The sequence below is a fragment of the Pipistrellus hanaki genome (genome assembly GCF_964339955.1).
Source record: "Pipistrellus hanaki genome assembly, chromosome: X".
NCBI classification, from domain to species: Eukaryota; Metazoa; Chordata; class Mammalia; order Chiroptera; family Vespertilionidae; genus Pipistrellus; species Pipistrellus hanaki.
In genome coordinates this window covers 31,286,985-31,306,908 of record NC_140524.1, presented here as the reverse complement: position 1 = coordinate 31,306,908, position 19,924 = coordinate 31,286,985, and the positions used below count along the sequence as shown (strand labels likewise).

The following is a 19,924-nucleotide window of genomic DNA, read 5'->3' as shown; positions in this document are numbered from 1 at the left end:
TGTGCAGGAGGCAGCTGGTCGATGTTTCTCTCTCATCGACGTTTCTGGCTCTCTATCTCTCTCCCGTCCTCCTCTCTGTAAAATATCAATAAAATATATTTTAAAAAAAGTGAAAGGCAGATTTTGTGCAGAGCAGACCAAAAGAAGAATTAGTTATATTATGCAGGTTGGAAACTGCTCATTTCTCTATATGTGGGTAAGAAGGGGCAGTGGTTTGCCCTAGCTGGTATGGCTCAGTTGGTTGGTGCATTGTCTCATACACAGAAAGGTCATGGGTTCGATTCTGGGTCAGGGTACATATCCAGATTGCAGGTTCCATTCCTGGTTGGAATGTGTGCCAGCGTGTGTACGGTTCTATTTTCACTTGGATGCCTAACCAAACTGATCACATCCAAAACTGAACTCCCGATCTCCCACCTGGCATAACGTACTCTTTGCATAGTCCCCCCAGCCCCCAAATCTTGGTAAATGAAAATTTCAACTTCCAGTTACTCAAAAAATCTTTGAAGATATCTGACCATTCTTCCTCCCACACCCACATCCAATCTGTCAGATCTGTCTTGACAGATCTGTCAAAATATATTTAGGAATTTATAGCTTCTTACTGCCTTCACTCTCTCATCTAAGTCACCATCTTATGCCTGGATTATTGCAAATCCTCTCTGCTTCCACCATACAATCTGTTTTCAATACAGAATGATCCTTTAAAGATATAAGCCAGATGTGTCACTCCTCTAGTCAAAACTCTCCAGTGGTTCCACCTCTTATTCAGAATAAAAGTCAAAGTCTTTACAGAGACCTACAAAGTTCTACCTGAAGTAGCCCTGTTACTTCATAGGTTTCATCTTCCCATTACTCTTACTGCACTCCAGTCACAGTGGCTGCCTTACCCATATCTTGCTATTCCTTGAACAAATCAGGTTTGTTCCTGCTGCAGGGCCTTGACACTTGCTGTTCCCTCTGCCTGGATTGTCTCTCTCTTCCTTCCTTCAGATATCCTTATGGCTCACTCCCTCACCTCCTACAGGTATTTATGTATAGTAGTCCTCCATTATCCACATGGGACATGTTCCAAGATCCCCCAATGGATGCCTGAAACCACAGCCAGTACCAAACCCTTTTTAAATACTGTTTTTCCCCTATACATAGTACATACTTATGATAAAGTCTAGTTTATAAATTAGGCACAGTAAGAGATTAACAACAATAACTAATAATAAAATAGAACATATAACAGTATACTGTAGTAAAAGTTCTGTGAATATGGTCTTTCTCTGTCCATGTTTTCCAACCACAAATTGAATGGCTTCTCCATCTTAATTAAGCATTTGCCACACACTGTGGCCATAACTTTTGCAGTTTGAGATACGACAGCAAAATGAGCACAAATTTCTTTTTCCTTATTCACAATTTGATGGGTAGAACATTTGTTTTTACCATAGATCTTAGCAACCTCAGCATGCTTTTTCCCCTTTCCTTATTAACTCAAGAACTTTCACCTTTTCACTTAAAGGAAGCAAGTACATTACAGCTTCTCTTTGGCATATGTGAGTTGCCAGCATCACTACTCTTGGGCTTTGGGGTTATTATTAAGTAAAATAAGGGTTACTTGAACACAAGCACTGAGATACTCATATCTTGACAGTCAATCTGATAACGAGAAGGCTACTAACTGACCAATGGCAAGGAGTATCTATAGCATGAATATGCTGGACAAAAAGATGATTCATGTCCCAGGTGGGAAGGAGTGGCAGGGCACGAGATTTCATCAAACTACTCAGAACAGCACACAATTAAAACTTGGGACTTATTTATGTAATTTTCCATTCAGTATTTTCAGACTATGGTTGACCATAGATAAAGGAAACTGTTGATAGAAAACCAGGGATAAAAGAAACTACTGTACTCAAATGTTACCTTTTTAGTTAGGCTTTCTCTGACTGCCCAACTTGAAATAAAAACCCTTTTGCCCCATATTCTTTTTTCTTTGTTGCCAATCCACACCCAAGGATAAAGGATATTTTTCCCATTGATTTTTAGGGAGAGTGGAAGGGTGGGAAGAACTGGGGGTGGGTAGGGAGAGAGAAAGGGGGAGAGAGAGAGAGAGAGAGAGAGAGAGAGAGAGAGAGAGAGAGAGAGAGGAAGGAGAGGGAGAGAGAGCGAGCCATGTGAGAGAGACACATCAATTGATTGCCTCCTGCATGTGCCCTGACTGGGACCAGGGATCAAATCTGCAACCCAGGTACATGCCCTTGACCAGGAATTGAACCCTCAGCCCATGCAACACTAGCCAGGGCCTGCCTCATATTCTTAATCTCCCATACCCTGCTTTATTTTCTCCCTAGAACTTACACCATCTGAAGTTCTGTACATTTTACTCGTCTCTCTCTAGTACAACTTAAGCTCTATGAAGGTAGAGATTTTTATCTGGCTTATTGATGTCTGTATTACAAACACCAGAACAATGCCTGGCACGGGTAGGTGCTCAGGAAACATTTATTGGATAAATAAATGAACCCACAAATGGGTTACTTTGTGTTTTTTCCCCTCTAGCTTTATTGAGGTATAATTGACAAATAAAATGATTAATCCTCACTCGATATTTTTTTCCCATTGATTTTAAAAAAAATGTGTTTTTATTTAGAGAGAGAGAAAGGGAGAGGGAGAGAGAGATAGAAACATTGATGAGATATAAACATTAATATTGATTGGCTGCCTCCTGGATGTCCCCCTACTGAGTAGCATGTGACTCCACTGGAAATCAAACAGGGCACCACTGAGCCACACTGGTAAGGCTTTTCCATTGATTTTTTAGAGAGAGAGAGAAACACTGATGTGAGAGAGACACATATATTGGCTGCCTCCCATATGTGCAGGGATGGAACCTGCAACCCAGGTAAGTTCCCTTGATGGGGAATCGAACCCGAGACTGTTTGGCATCTGGATCAATGCTCTAACCACTGAAACATTGGCCAGGGCTAAAATGGTATATATTTAAAGTGTATAATGTGATGGTTTGATAAATAAATGAATGACTGATCTGGTTATTTTGAAAACTAGTTGGGACTTAAACCATTTTCTTTTTTTTTCTCTTCTCTTCTCTTCTCTTCTTTTCTTTTTCTTTTTCTTTTTTTAAGATTCTTTATTGTTTAAAGTATTACATAGAGCAGTGTTTCCCAAACTTCTCTCATGATGAGAATCACCTGGTGGAGTTGTTAAAATACAGATTCCTGAATCCCAACTAAGAAGCGCTAAACTAGAATTTTTGGGAACATATAGGTAAAATTGCACTAGTTAAGTATACAATTTTACCTATATGTTCACAAAAATTCTAGTTTAGCACTTCTTAGTTGGGATTCAGGAATTTGTATTTTAACAACTCTACCAGGTGATTCTCATCATGAGAGAAGTTTGGGAAACACTGACATAGAGTATTACACAACTCTCCCTTTTCTCCCATTGACCTCTTTCCGGCCATCCCTACCCCCCAGCACATGTCCTCACCTTCCCACTATCTGTATCCATTGGTTATGCTTATATACATGCATACAAGTCCTTTGGTTGATATCTTAACCCCTTTTCTCCCTCCCCTTGCCCCCAGCCATTTATTTATTTTTTTAAAAATAAATACATTTTATTGATTTTTTACAGAAAGGAAGAGAGAGGGATAGAGAGTTAGAAACATCAATGAGAGAGAATCATCGACCAGCTGCCTCTTGCACACCTCCTACTGGGGATGTGCCCGCAACCAAGGTACATGCCCTTGACCAGAATCAAACCTGGGACCTTTCAGTCTGCAGGCCGATGCTCTATCCACTGAGCCAAACCGGTTCCGGCCCAGCCATTTCTTATTGCTTGACTAGATTTAATCATTAGGTTTCAAAATAGTTTGTCTAATTTCAGGTGCAGTGTGATCTCTCATAAATAAATTTAAAAAAGATATTCTTGCCCTGGCTGGTGTGGCTTAGTTGGTTGGAGCATTGCCTGTGCACGGAAGGGTTGCTGGTTTGATTCCCAGTCAGGGCACAGGCCTAGGTTGAAGGTTTGATCCCTAGTCAGGGCGTGTATGGGTGGCAGCTAATGGATGTTTCTCACATCAATGTTTCTTCCTCCCTTCTTCCCTCCCTCCCTTCCCTTCTCTCTAGAATCAGTAAGACACGTCCTTGTATGAAAATTAAAAAATGATAATAACAACAACAATAAGAAGAATATTAAAAAATATAATCTCACTAGAAACTTCATCTTTCTTAAGGTATTTAAAAATGAGTCACACTGTCGAGAGTTTGAATGCTGGACATTTGTGAGAATCAGGACAAGTTAACCATTCTGTGCCTCAGTTTCATCATCTATAAAACAGCCATAATATTTTTTTGGGGGGAATCATAAAAATAATAGTGTATATAAATCACCTACCCCAGTACCTGACACATAGTACAGCTTCTGTGAATAGTGGCTTTTATTACTGTTATTAAGATGTAAGAGAAAAATATCAAAAATACAGGAAGACTTGCAACAGAAACAACTGAATACATTTTTCTAAGTGAAACTGAAATAGTTGTCCAGCTCTTTTGTATAAGTGGCAGTTCTTTGGGAAATGAGCCAAAACTTGAAGGCCAATTGTTTTGTCCCTTTCCTTAGGAGGGTTTCCTGGGTCTGGACACTTTCTATTCATATTCTCTATATCCTCACAGAATAGTCACGCTTGGAACCCCTTATGCTTAATATCTCCACTGGTCACATTCTTCGCATTAATGGCATTTCAGACACAGAGGTTCAGATTCCATGGATGATCTTCACTCAGGAAATTGCTTAAAAATTCAGCAGTTCCCTTTGTGGGAAAGATATTTGCTGAGTGCTGGCAGACTAGCTTTCTAAATGTGTTGACTTGCAAACAAGGTTGTCCATGCTTTAAAAGGCAAGGACAATGGTCTTTATTTCTGTGTCATGACACCTCCTTGTAGCTCACTGTCACACACATCTTGTGTTAATGCCTTGTTAAACAAAGTTATCACAGATCCAGTCTATGAATGCTGACATGTGTCTGGTTATTTGACTAATGCAGGGATAGGGGGAAGCCCAACCCTGCACAGGAGCATTGGCTCCACATTTCACTGAAGTAGCCAATGAAGTGCAGCCTCTCCCATTCTGCACTTGCCTCAACATCATTTCACACTTGCTTCCCAGGGTCCACTTCTTATGTTCTAACTTCCCACTGACCTCCCACCATTGGGCTGGGCTTGGCTAAGTTGAGCACACATTCATTTATTCATTCATTAAACCCCACAGGGATCAAGAAATACTAGTTAAACCACACTGCCTCTTTGCTGCTTTCAAACATTTTTCTAGTGTAGTTACTTAAATAAAATGTTATCTTCTTGTCTAAGCTATGCTGTAAGTTTCTTGAGTACATGTACTTCTACATTATTCCAGTTGCCTGCAGTGCCAACCTTAATTCTTCATTTGGTCTATGTTTTTATTATTATGCTCTGCAAAACTGCTCTGGAGAAATGGGTCCAAACCCTAGGAATTGGGTTAAATTTCCTTCCTGACATTTTTTTTATTGTGTTTGTTAGGAGAAACTAGCATGTAACAACCAGCAAGAACTAACCCATTTTCCTACTATAACATGACTTCAAACAAAAACCTGACAAAGTCTATGCTGAGAATTAGAAACTTACTCATAAACGGTTGTCCATCCATTTTCATTACTTTTGGTAGCCAGAAGCCCAGTGTTTCCTGGATAGGTCATCAAGGCCAGGTTATAGCCTTGGGCTGATACTCTTTTCAGGACTCCATTGCTGCTTATGGTCAGCCAATACACCTGCCCGCCAGGCACTACAAGCCAAAGGGGCATCCCGCCTGCATCCCTGCGAATATGCACAGAGTTGCCGTTGCTACTGGTAATGGCGCCCAAGTCACCTTCGGCATTGTAGGTGAAATTATACACATAGTCCCTTGTTATCAAGTTTAAGGTGTGCAGGTGGGTTCCATTGACGGTGAACTGGTAGAGTTCCTGATCAGCAGGTGAGGCAATCTCATAAAGGTTCATGTCATTCAGGTGGGCTTGGTTCCTACTAATGGTTCGAATTCGAACGTTCCCAAGGTCAGCCACATAGAGGGTGCCATCAGGCGACACTGCTAAAGAGGAAGGGGCTTTCATCTTTGCATCTTTGGCATAGCCACCATCACCTGTGGGAGAAAGACCCTGATTTTAACAATTGTCATCATAAGCATTTGTATGAAAAAGCAGTGTACAGAAATCACTGTGCATCAAGAATAACTTGAAAGGGAACAGTTAGCCAGCATTCTCCGCATGTCCTCCTTGACAAATTTGAAACCCATTATTCAAAAGTTTTGAGTCAGTACCAATGAAGATAAACAGCAAGATCTAATTATCTCAGTAACTCCAATTTTGTGAAGTCCTCAATCCTGCTGTTCAGTACCTATTGTACTGCAAGATACAAAACAAAAAACAAAAAAACCCCCCACACCACACACACACACACAAAAAAAAAAAAACAACAAAAAAACACACAAAAAAAACACCTCACAAAAAACCCCAGCAAATAATAACAGCCAACAAAATTTGGCTGGAAATCCATGAGACTTAATGCCTGTCAATGCTTATAGGATCTATTTCAGACCTTTCCAATCCACTGTGCCTAGAGGACCTTTCTTCAGCTAATTCCCATTGTCACATTTGTCAAAGTACACTAAGTGTGTAAGTGCAAAATGATTCAGAACATCAAATTTGATAACTAGAATAGATATTAGATTTGTCTTGAATTAAAAATATAAATTAGCAAAATAACTATAAAACTGTCCAGGAAAACATTGGAAATATTGATCAAAAGTCATATCGACCAAGCTGCTCTAGAGTTCTCTGGCCCAAGTAAAAGCAAAGGTTAAAAGAGAACCATTTGGGCCTGGATAAGCAGTTTATTAAGGGCTGCAAGCAGCTTGGAGGGATTTTTCACGTCCCAGCAACAAATATATCTATTGACATTTTGAGGACTGTTTGCTATCTGGAATATCCATTCCATGTTATGGGGGAAAGGCTCTTTTTTTTTCTTTCTCCTCCCTCCTCCATTTCAACTGAAAGTAAAGGGCACTGATGATTATGGAGAAAGTTTTGGAAATAACAACAATGGAAGTAGCAGATTAATGTTTTGAGACCCCCTCCATTGTTGTAAAGTTTTAATTGCACCCATGTGTCTCCAAAGCAGTCTGTTCCTAGTCCCTTTGGATTTCAAATAGCACATGTCAATTTGGAAAGCAGTCACCTATGGCAGTGGTCAGCAAACCACGGCTCGAGAGCCACATTCGACTCTTTGGCCCCTTGAGTGTGGCTTGGCGTTAGAACTACTTCTTCAAAATAGACTCTCCCAGGCCGAAAACCGACTTCTGTGATGGGCCACGAAGTTTCAGTCGCACTGTACGTGCGTGCATCCCTGCGAATGTTTAAGATATTTCTAAATGTGTTGACTTTTAAGATATTTAAACTTATGGCACACATAAATGTGTTGATCCCTAGTCAGGTATTTAAAAATGAGTCAGACTCATTTTTATTGTCTTTTGTGTTGGCTTTTAAGATATTTAAACTTATGGCACACATAAACTAATACCCCCTGCACGTGGTATTTTGTGGAAGAGCCACACTCAAGGGGCCAAAGAGCTGCATGCGGCTTGTGAGCCACGGTTTGCTGCTCTGTTGACTAATGAGTTTGTCATATACTACCCTTTACCTCTTTGCCCACAACATGCCACAATTGCCTAATCCTCACAGCTTCCAACTACACGGTAACATTTAGTCTACCAGTGGTCGGCAAACTCATTAGTCAACAGAGCCCCAGTTTGCCGACCACTGACCTAGGGGAAGTAATATTTTTCCTGAGCTAAATTACTAAATGTAGGTTTTACCTAGTTTATCTTTCTCCAAAGTACAAATACCATTATGGTCCTACACTTGTATAATGGTCTTAACTTCTTTACGAGTTATCAAGATTTGTATTTACATCAGTCTATCCCCAAACCAGGAAGATGATATAATTGAGACAAATGACACCTCTATTTAACAAATAAAGTAAGCAAGTAGTAAAAAGATTTTGTGGCTTTCCTGGGGCCACTCAGTGTGTCAGCTGCAGAACAATCAGATGCTAGGCTATCTGACCCCCAACACACTGCTTTCTCCACTAGCTCATATTAATGTTAACAAGCAACACTTTGGTTTTCCTTTGGACTTTCCAGATGCAATGCATGTTTTTCTTTTGAAAACAGAGAGGGGGAGCTGGTGAATTGCTAAAAAGGTCATACCTGAAAAACAGTCACAGTTGGGATCAATTTTGCAATCACAATCAGTGGGGGCACCAGCCATGACGGAGATCTCCCCATTGGTGGTAACTTGCTGAATGCGGTTTACTTTCCTCTCGTCTGTTTCAGCTATGAAGAGCAGGCCGCTGTGGGAGACACTGATGGCCCTCGCTGACTCCAAAGTGGAGTGAATTGCCACCTTGCTGACCAAGAAATGATCGATACCTGGCACCTGGCAGTGAATGGGGCGCCCTGCAATGATCCGCACGCGCCTGTTCTCAGAAATTTGTAGCACAATATTGTTATCCAAGACATACAATGAATTGTCCATGGGATTGACTGCAAGGTCTGTTGGCCACTCTAACCGCACCTGCAAAAAGAACAGAACACGCACTATTAGATTATAATATCTTTCCAGGGGCAGTTTTACCTTGGAAAAAAAAAACTGGCTTATTGGTTGCTCTTGTCTCAAGAATTTCAGCAATGTTGGAGCTGCCTTCAAAGTTGCAGGAGGATGATTAATCCAATGTTCTGTAAAAATATCTATCATTTATAACATTTCAAGCATAATATAATTTTTTTTTTTTGCAATAAGGGTCCTCTAGAGCAGCGATTTTCAACCCTTTTCATCTTATGGCACACATAAACTAATTACTAAAATTCTGCAACACACCAAAAATACATTATATATTTTGCCAATCTGACAAAATAGGAATAATTTTGATTGATTTACAAAATATATAATAGTAATTACTTACCCTTTTTGCTCCAACGTGGCTTTTTAAAAAATCAGGTGCCTATACTTGTATATAGGGATTTCTGGTACCAAGAATTAACCAATCAGACGCAACCTTATTGTGCAACGTGATCATTATATGACCTACATATTTATGGTTCAAGACAGGGCATTCACAGCAGATGGCTACTGTGTTGGCTGTTATCATTTTATCATTTAACACTGTAAGAGAAAAGAGGTTAGTGCCCCTGACTAAATAGTCAGGCACTGCATGTTTTAAAAATTCTTGCAGCACACTGGTTGAAAATTGTTGCTCTAGAGCAGTGTTTTTCAACCTTTTTTGGGCAAAGGCACACTTGTTTCATGAAAAAAATCACGAGGCACACCACCATTAGAAAATGTTAAAAAATTTAACTCTGTGCCTATATTGACTATATATAAAGTAATTCTCTTGAATAGGAATCAAATAAACACAAAGAAAGTATTTTATAATTACTTTATTATGAAATATTAAGTAAACAAAATAGTGAAAAATTATAAAATTCTTGTCTTGTCTGCACCTACGGCACACCAGGCAACATCTCGCGGCACACTAGTGTGCCGCGGAACAGCGGTTGAAAAACGCTGCTCTAGAGCAGCGTTTTTCAGAGTGTGGTCTCTGGACCAGTAACAACAGCATCACCTAGGAACTCCTTAGAAATGTGAATTCTCAATAGGTTCCAACTTAGACCTATTGAATCAGAACCTCTGGGTTGGGAGGCCAGCCAGCTGTGTTTTAACAAGCCTTCCAGGTGATTGTAATACACACAAAGGTTTGAGGACCAGTGCTTTAGGGCCTCTGTGTCACAATCATATGCAAATGTCTCTCACTGTCATGTAGATGCATGGAAGAGCAAAGTTATAGAGACTTCTAGAAAACAGAATGCTAAAGAAACCAGATTTTACTCTAATAGCAACCTTTGGGGCAGGACCTTCCATTGGCATAGACCTAGCATCCATCTTCTGGCATATTCACGTACAGCACATCAATTGGTGATTTGGAATTCTAATTGACCTGGTTCACTGCATATCTTCCTTTGCTCAGCAAAGAAACAGTTTGATTAGTTCTTTCATTGGATATTTCCTGAGTACTTTCTCTGTGCTAAGCTTTGTGATAGGCTTTGGAGATTCAAAACAACTATAACATTACTGTCCATGTTATGAAGAAGGAGGCAACAGAGAGAGTATGAGAGCACTTAACCCAGACTAGGAGTCAGGAAGCAGGGTATTATCAGAGAAAAAAAATCCCATGTAAGAGATTGGTCTTCTGCATGCCAAGGAGAAAGGCCTCAGTAGAAACCAAACCTGTTGACACCTTAGTCTTAAACTTCTAGCCTCCATAACTGTGGGAAAATAAATTTCTTTTGTTAAATCCACACAGTCTGTGGTACTTTGTTAAGGAAGCCCTAGCAAACTAATACACAAGGAAATGGAGATATATACATGTCTAGCTTTATTCTGGCTGCGGGAAACTGCTGAAGGGCTTTAAGTGGGAGTGTGCCATAGTCATATTTAGGTACTAGAGGAATCACACTAGCTTCTGTTGAAACCAAAATGGAGGAGGAGGAGAGATGGGAGGCAGGCTGCTGGTTTAGAGCAGTGGTTCTCAATTTTTCTAATGCTGTGACCCTTTAATACAGTTCTTCATGTTGTGGTGACCCCAACCATAAAATTATTTTTGTTGCTACTTCATAACTGTAATTTTGCTACTGTTATGAATCGTAATGTAAATATCTGTGTTTTCCGATGGTCTTAGGCTCTACAGGAGCAGTTCTCAAGCTGTGGGTCACGACAGGTTGAGAACTGCTAGCAAGGTCACCTAAGACCATCAGAAAACACAGATATTTACATTACAATTCACACAGGTTGAGAACCACTGGTTTAGAGGCTCCTGCAGTGGTCCAGGTGAGGGATGATACTGGCCTGAACTAGGATGGAGAAAAGTAAATGGATTTGAGACACATTTAGAAATTAGAAACAAGGATTGGTGTGTGTATGTATACCTTGTATCATGTGGTAGACATTGGGATCCACAGACTAACCAAACATGTCTCCACTCCAGTTTCCTCTGGACACAGGAATTAGCCCAATGTCTGTCCTGACATCTCCTTGATAGCTACTATTTATCACTGGGCACTTCTCAAAGAACTGTATTATGTGCCCTCTCACCCCACCACTAACTTACTCTGTGCTTTATTTCTCATCTCCTAGCCCAGGCAAAGGCAGAAAAATCTGTCCCTTTCCTGCTCAAGATAGTAACAGTAATGTAGCTATTCTTCTTGTGTCTTGAATGAATGCCCAAGGAAAGCTTTGTTTTTCTTAATGAATCTGAATGTTTGAAAACAAGATACAGATTGTCATTGCATTCTGAGGCACACTATTTCCCTGGATGAAAGAGGCCTTATACTCAGCAATCAAGTAGATAAAGGTCAGTCTGAGATAAGGCGCTCCCTCTAATTCTGTCTTTTAATGGAGGGCAACTAGTGATACTGTAAAGGAGACAAAGGTTTTGTTTGACCTCCTCTGTAGCACCACTCAGGGCTCTTTGCTCCCTGTCTCCGAGTGTCTCTCCCAGACAACCAGCAACCTCATTCTGTCTCCATGTCTTTGTGTGCCCTCAACCTCCTCATAGACTGGCCTTCTCTGGTTGGCACCATATGCCTCTGGGCAGCTAGGAATTTGAATGCTAATGGAGTATAAAGTTAAGCTTGTGTTGTACATGTTCTACAGAGCCTTTCAGACAGAGGCCTTTGGATAAGCATTAAACACCAGCTTTAACAGCTCCCAGAGCAGTTTGCCTTGATGTGTTCCTCAGCACGTCTGTCTGAGGGCTTTGCACATCAGTGCTCTGCCACTGCGACAATGAGCGCCTGCTACTGCAGAGGGTGCCGACTCCTCCTCCACCATGTGACCCCGCTTGGGACCTCGATATACACCATCATGCTTGCACAGAAGCTGTCTATGGAAATAAGCTGGGGCTGCCTGAGGAAGAGGAAATGTATTTATTTCAGTACAACACTCCTATTTTGATCGAGTCTGAAGTCAATGACCCAGAAAAAACAAAGCCGGCAGAAATGACATTCTAATTATCCCCAGTCTGAAAGCTGAGGTCAGAACAGAGGCCAGGGACAACACACCTGGCAGGAGTCAGAGAAGGACATGTTTCAGACTCTGTTCGCTGCTGTCAATGCTGCCTCTGAGATAAAGGCTAGTCATTGGAAGATAAGCTGTTAAATTCTCCAACTTGCCCAACTGATTTAAGTCAATACTATTGGTGTCATGTTTATTAGATTTAATATTAGCTCAAAAACACACCAGCTATTGTGTCTGTTTGTTTTCTTTTCCATCAAATAAGTCACCCTCTGGCAGTTTCCTGTAACTAAAGTGACCTTTGTGCTTCTGAGACACTTTCTCTACCAGCTGCACAGAATCCCTATAATTCCCATTTGATTTGGCTGGGCAGCTTGTCTATGAAATCCACTCAGATGAAAGATGTGTGGCTACTTAGTAGTCTAGGATCTGTCTTTTCAGAAACTGGACCTTTTCACCTCTCTCAGGTTGTCAATTCCTTTTATATCCTTCTCCTGTTAAATACTCCCATTTCCAGGTAATTTTTCAGGGAACCGGTGCTTTAGACCCATATAATAGAAACACTATATTTCCTACCAAGGCATTTCCTTAACACCAGCTAACATGGAATGGAGTCTGTGAGCTGCTGGCAGTCAGAATTAGCATCTATTAGTTGCAGAGTTTCAAGATTTATATGCTACTGAGGTGGGGCTGAGAGTAATCCCTGAGGGCTGCTGACATTTATCCAAGTAGATTCTGTGGAGAAATACACATTTCTGTTTGGGCCATGGGAGCAGAAAGAGATGTATGCACAACAGTTAAGCTCTGGAAACTCTGCTAGTGACCTAGCCTACAGGCAAACCACTTGGCCTAATTTGTGGTGGTTGCCCCACCTTGAAAAAATACATTAATTTATTTAAAATGTCAAAATGTATTTAAACTAAACTAGCATGAAAGGTCACCAGTGTAGCTGCCAGCTGGTGGGCGTGCCCACATCCCAACAACCTGCCCTAAGAAACAACTCTGAGCAGAAAGGAGCTCTCCTTCTGGAAGTCAGGCCTTGACAGCACTATGTCTTCTTTTGCTAATCGAAAATTTGCCTTAAAGGGACTTGACTTGCAGGTCAGCCAGTCCCATGGTTGCTTTAAAGATCTAGCTAATTTTGACCTAAGTAGTAGTTTATAAAGTGGCAGAATCCTAGAGGGAAAAATCCATGTGTAAAAGCGATATCTAAAGATGAGCCCTTGATTAGACTGAAGTGGAAAAAAATCCCTCAATTATAAACTTAACCCCACAATGGAGACATAGACTATAATTTGTACACTTGGGCTCTCTCTAACAGTCTGAAGGCTGGGTCCTTCCTTAACCAGTATACAGCTCTAGGCAAATGAGGTCTCCTCTAGGAGTCTCTGATTCTCTCATCTGTAACAAGGAAAAGAGGCTAATGATAATCTAGCTAACTTCTGAGAGTTACTTTACAGTGGGTTACTCTCAAGTGGGTTAAATGAGATAGTGATGTAAAGTGTTCAGCCCAGTGCCTAAGGGATGATAAGTGGTATTAACATTAATAACAGCTTCAAAGTCATAGACCTTTAGATCAAGAAGGAATCCAGTTTAGTTAAATATACAGGCTGTGTCCCCCAAAATGTATACATACTTTAAAAGCTGATAGCTCAAATTCTACTCTTCTTCAGGTTTAACTGATTTGAAATAATGGGTGAAAACAGACTAAGCTTTGAACAAAGAAAATTTATCCACTAGACTTTTTATGGGGACACATAAAAGATGAAGTTTACAGTACAAAATTGGCAACTGTTGATGAATTGAGGGTGTACAAATACCAAACTAAATGATTCTTGATGTTTGTGATTCCATTCACATTATCAGCAATGTCTGGACCAGAATGGTAATCAGTTTGGAAACAGGTGTTGACAAAAAAATTATTCATTTATATAGATTTTTTTAAAATTTTTTTGAAAGTGAACTCTATGGTAATAAATACTGACTTTATCATCATTCAAATTGTGTATACATTTTTTGGGACACCCTATAGTTTCCTTTCAGCTCTGTTTCCCACATTAATGTCTTCATGAATTTTGCTTTACCTGTACAATACTCACACTATTATTGACTTAATATCCTTTAAATTGACCTACTTAAAAAATATAAATAGTTGCCACCTCTTCCTTTGAACTGTTCCTAATCATTAACGTCTATAAAATTACAGGGCCACCCATCTGAGCCTTTAATGAAAGTAACTACTATTTGCGGAAAACCACAGGACACTGAAAAAAGAGATAGAGGAAGACATAAACAGATGGAAGAAAATACCATGTTCATGGATTGGTAGAATCAACATCATTAAAATGTCCATACTACCCAAAGCAATCTATAGATTCAATGCACTCCCCAATAAATAGCAATGGCATATTTCACAGATCAGAAAGAACTCTCCAAAAATTCATCTGGAATAAAAAAAGACCCCAAATAACCACAGTAATCCTGAGAAAGAAGAACAAAGTAGGAGGGATCTCTGTACCAGATTTCAAGCTGTATTACAAAGCCACTGTTCTCAAAACAGCCTGGTACTTGCACAAGAACAGACATATAGATCAATGGAATAAAATAGAGAATCAAGATATCGACCCAAATCACTATGCTCAAATAATATTTGACAAAGGAGGCTTGTACATACAATGGAGTCAAGGCAGTCTCTTCAGTAAATGGTGTTGGGAAAATTGGAAAGATACATGCAAAAAAAAAAAAAAATCAAACTAGATCACCAACTTACACCATACACAAAAATAAACTCAAAATGGATACAGGACTTAAACATAAGACAGGAAACCATAACAATACTAGAGGAATCCACAGGCAGCAAAATCTCAGACATATGCCGAAAGAATTTGTTCACTGATACTGCTCCTAGGGCAATAGAAGCTAAAGAGAAAATAAACAAATGGGACTACACCAAAATAAAAAGCTTTTTCACAGCAAAAGAAACCAACAAAACAACAACAAAGCCCACTATATGGGAGAACATATTTGCAAATGTTGTCACTGATAAAGGTTTAATCCCCAACATCTGCAGGCAGCTTATATAACTTAATAAAAGGAAGATAAATGATCCAATAAAAAAATGGGCAATGGACCTAAATAGAACCTTTTCAAAAGAAGACAGAAGCAAGGCCAAGAGACACGTGAAAACATGATCAAAGTCACTCAAGAGAAGCAAATCAAAATGACAATTTGGAACCATCTCAAACCTTTCAGAATGGCTATCATCAATAAATCAACAAATGATAAGTATTGGTGAGGATGTGGAGAAAAAGGAACCCTCATGCACTGCTGGTGGGAATGCAGACTGGTGCAGCCACTGCGGAGAACAGTATGGAATTTCTTCAAAAAACTGAAAATGGAACTCCCATTTGACTCAGTAATCCCACTCCTAGGAATATATCCTAAGAAACTAGAAACACCAATCAGAAAGGAGATATGCACCCCTATGTTCATAGCAGCACATTTTTCAATAGTTAATATTTGGAAACAGCCTAGGTACCTGTCAGCAGATGACTGGATCAAAAAACTATGGTATGTCTACACAATGGAATACTATGCTGTCATAAAAAGAAGGAATGCTTATCATTTGCAGCAACCTGGATGGAATTGGAGAACATTATGCTAACTGAAATAAGCCAGTCAATGAAAGAAAAATACCACATGATCTGACTCATTTGTGGATAATAAAGAACATTATAATCTGATGAATGAAAAGATAGATACAGTGTCAGTAAAGTATCAAATAGACTGTCAAATTACAGTGGGAAGGTTAGGGAGAGGTAGGGGAGCTAAGAGATCAACTGAAGGTCTTGAATGCATGCATATAAGCATAACCAATGGATGCAAAACTCTGGGGGGTGAGGGCATGTATGGGAGTGGGGTGAGGGGCAATGGTAATATATGTACACATATAATACCTTAATACACATATACGTACAAAAAGAAAGTAACTACTGTTTACTCAGTGCTTCCTACATGTCAAGCTCTTTGTATGGAAAGAAACTATTAATATGTGTTCTTTGCCTCTATGCAGTCTGATTTCTCATCTAGAAGAGTGAACATATTCCTTCACACTCTCTTCACCAAGTCTGGCCTCTCCTTTACTTTGTGGGGATGCTCTAAGGGGGTGCTCTCTTTGGCTGAGAAGATCAAAACTCATTACCAGTTGAGCAATTTGTCTTTCTCATGTGTTATCTTTCAGTTCAATGCTCTGTGTGTCCTACTTTGTGCCAGGCACTCTTATAACAGTAAATAAAACAGGTTCCTGGCCCTTGATTATTTCAAAGTTAAGCCAGATACAGAAATAGGTCATTTCAAAATAATGTGGTTAAATAATATGGCAGACATATGCCCATAAGAACACAGAGGAAGCGATTTGGAGAAATACTTCTAGAAAAGAAACGTGTAAACTTAATCTTGAAGGAGGAAGCAAAGGTATTGAGAAGAAGGAAGATGGAAAGAATGATCTCAGTTGAGAGAAAAGTATGAACAAATGGATAGAAGCATGAAATCTATGAGAGCGAGGGAAGGAACAATGGTCTGGGATTACTAGAAATAAAGTAGGGTGGGTAGTGGTGGCCAATGAAGTTAAAATGTTTCCCAGGGACAAGGTTTAAATTTATCCACTGAGGCACTATTGCCAATTGGGGCCAGATGGTTCTTTGTTGTGGGGATGCCCTGTGCATGATAAAATATTAGCAGCGATTTACTGGATAGCAGTAGCACCTGCTCCTGAGTTGTGACAACCAAAATTATGTCCAGAAATGTCCCGAGTGGCAAAATTATCTCTTGTTGAGAACCACTGGCCCAAATCATGGAGGGCTGCTTTACTAAGAACTTTAGATTTAGACTGGTGTTGAGGAGTCAGTGAAGGTCTTTAAAGTTGGGGGCTGATATGGTCAGTTTTGTATTTTAGAAAGATCACTTAGGCTGCAGTTTGGGGCACAGACTGAAGGGAGACCAGCCTGATGATGCAGGAAAACCTATTTACAGGCCATCTATTCACCAGTACCTCCATCCATTTCAACAGTCTTCCATTCAAGCACCTGACAAATATCTGAGTGCTGATCTGGGTAGACATAGTCCCTGCCTTCATGGTGCTGACAATCCGGAAAACTGCTTCTCATACTTAAAAAAAAGTTTTTTTTTTCTTTTGATTTACAGAGCCTTTTGAGAATGCAATGAAGTTATGTACTTTCTCCCTAGACAAAGGCTCAGATGTAGTAGAAGAAAGTTGTTAGGGGCTCAGACTCTGGAGTCAAGACTTCCTGGGTTCAACATTTTATTTATTATTTACTAGCTTTGCATTCTTGGAGCAAATCAGTTAACCTCTCTGAGCCTCAGTTTCCTTTCTAGAAATTGTGTATTGCAATATCTTCTCAAGAAAAATCTATATACAGCACTTAGCACAGCGCCTGGTAGACAGAAAGAAGTCTATAAATGCTATTTTATTATAATTATTATGATAGAACATGCCTGTATTTTTTCTGGTCCCTGTCTGGATACCTCAATGTTCTCTTCCTTGGCTACCACATGAACTCCTAGACACAATCATATAGTCATACTCTGTTAATGTTTCCCTTGCTTCTGTCACCAGATATTTCTACCTGATCATTTATTCCATTATTTGAGAATCCTTCTAAGCTATGGGTCTGCCAAGAAATATTTGGCTTATATTGGGGCATATTATTTCACATATATTTTCTAGACAATTTCAGGCTAGCATTTTAGCTTATTACTTGTATTCCACACTGTTATCAGTAACAGTATACTTGATACAATTCCAAGTTCAAAACATGCTACTTTAATTAACTTCCTTTGTTCTGCCAATGAATGTCTGTTTATCCCATTTTAGGCACTAGGCTAGGCATTAGGGAGCCAACTCTAAACAAGATAGACTGGATCCTTCCCTCACAGAGTTTATAATCTTTTGCTGACTTAATTTCCTTGATTTTCCAGTATATACAAAGGGTTGCTAGTGACATAGATCAGTAAACATTACTGTTCCATTTCATCCATTTTAATGGAAGAGCCTCAAAAACTATCATGGCTGTTACTATCTTTTATAATTGCCACCAAGCGCTAATAACTTTTCTCAAAGTTCAACTGTGCTGTAAAAATCAAGTTGTTTGCCAAAAGGCCTTCTATCCCCATCCCAAATATGACATTTTGATTCTCCCTGCTTTACTACATTTCTAGCCTTACAGCTCATTTGAAAAACAACTTGGTTTGATTTTTATCTCTGAGGCCTCTTCAATAAGAATTATCAAGAAGAATATGATTATTTCTTCTGTAGTAGGCTAGCCTTGGAGAAGATACAGCGACAGGACTTAGTGCTCTCTGCCAGGTGTTCTGCCAGTGCCATGTAGATTTCCCTATGCTTCTAAGAGCTGGTAATTGCAGACTGTTAGCATCACTTTTTGTCAGTTTCCAAATGGCCTTCTCATTTCTTGACACTGATATTGTCTGAGCTTTTATAAAAGAAGGAAAAAGCCGTCTGGAGAAAAGTTTGGTTTTCTGCAGTTGCAAAATACCACGACACCTTTGAGAGTGATGACCCTTATTGATCTTGCTTTTAAAAAGTGGAAATTATTAGAAGATGAAATATATCAGGACTACATGGACTTGTCAATCAGCAAATTATTTCCCATTATCTCAGATCCACGCTTTTGTGTTTCTCTGAATCATGGCTGGAGAGTTTGAAGAACCTCTCAACCTTTGGTCAAATGCATCAGCATGGTCTGTCTTCATGGCTGCCCAATCAGAATAACTGACACTTTAGTCGAATTATTCATTGCAGATGAATAGCCAGAATCATTAATCTAACCAAGAGTCACAATTGGACTGTGCTTTAGAATCATTCTACTGTATAGCCTATAGATTAAATTACATCTACATCAGTGTTCCTAAAACATTTTGGGAGTGGAGGAAGCAAAGTGAAACAAAACAAAACAACCCCAAGGTAGTCCTGGTATGTTTCATCTTCTAATAATTTCCACTTTTTAAAAGTAATATCAATAGGGGTCATCACATAAAAAGGTTTTATCATGCTTTCCAACTGCAGAAAACCAAACTTTCTCTAAAAGGCTTTTATAACTTTGAAGAAGATCAGACAGTTTCAAGATCAAAACAAAGTGTTGAATTTGTGGTTACTAAGATGACTGCAGTAGAGACTACTAGTTCCAGTCCTACCCTATCATCATTCACTCCTTCCTCTTTAGTAGTAAATCCCCAATATTTCATCTGGGAACACTGTTCTCTATAATAGAAGACATTTCAGCCTTATTTGCAATTATTTATAACCATGTGATCAAATTCAATGCAACCACAAGTAAGAAAAAATGTGGAAACATCCACACTTTTATATTCTTGTTTTAAAAAGCTGGTAAAGGAGAGCTGGCATAACTGGAAGGAACATCTTTTTGCCCTTCTTTCCAAATTGCAATATGGATATACCGGTGAGAATTTTAGTAGATATCCTAGACCATGAGGTGGCCATGTAATGGAAGTTATGTGCTAGGATGACAGGGTGGAAATACAGGAGCCTGACTCCCAGATGATTGGCTGCTATCTTGATTTTGCCACTGTTATGTTGGGGATAGGTTCTGTTTTTCTCAGATGAATCTAATCACAGTGAAGAAAATGTTCTGTTAAGCTTTATTCTTGACTGGTACTATTGCCTACACCACATATGTCAAACACAAGGCCCGC

General features: G+C 39.6%; 1 protein-coding gene across 5 annotated transcripts in view; it reads right to left on the bottom strand.

Annotated features, from left to right (window-relative positions):
* TENM1 (teneurin transmembrane protein 1) overlaps positions 1 to 19,924 on the bottom strand; it is a 915,501-nt gene that overhangs the window by 36,613 nt on the left and 858,964 nt on the right. For all 5 annotated transcript variants that reach the window (XM_084870761.1, XM_084870765.1, XM_084870762.1 and 2 more), the window contains 2 exons: positions 8,314 to 8,680; positions 5,679 to 6,189 (listed from right to left, as the gene is read on the bottom strand). In XM_084870761.1, coding sequence (XP_084726887.1) covers positions 5,679 to 6,189; positions 8,314 to 8,680 — 878 coding nt within the window. The remainder of the gene's footprint in view (positions 1 to 5,678; positions 6,190 to 8,313; positions 8,681 to 19,924) is intronic.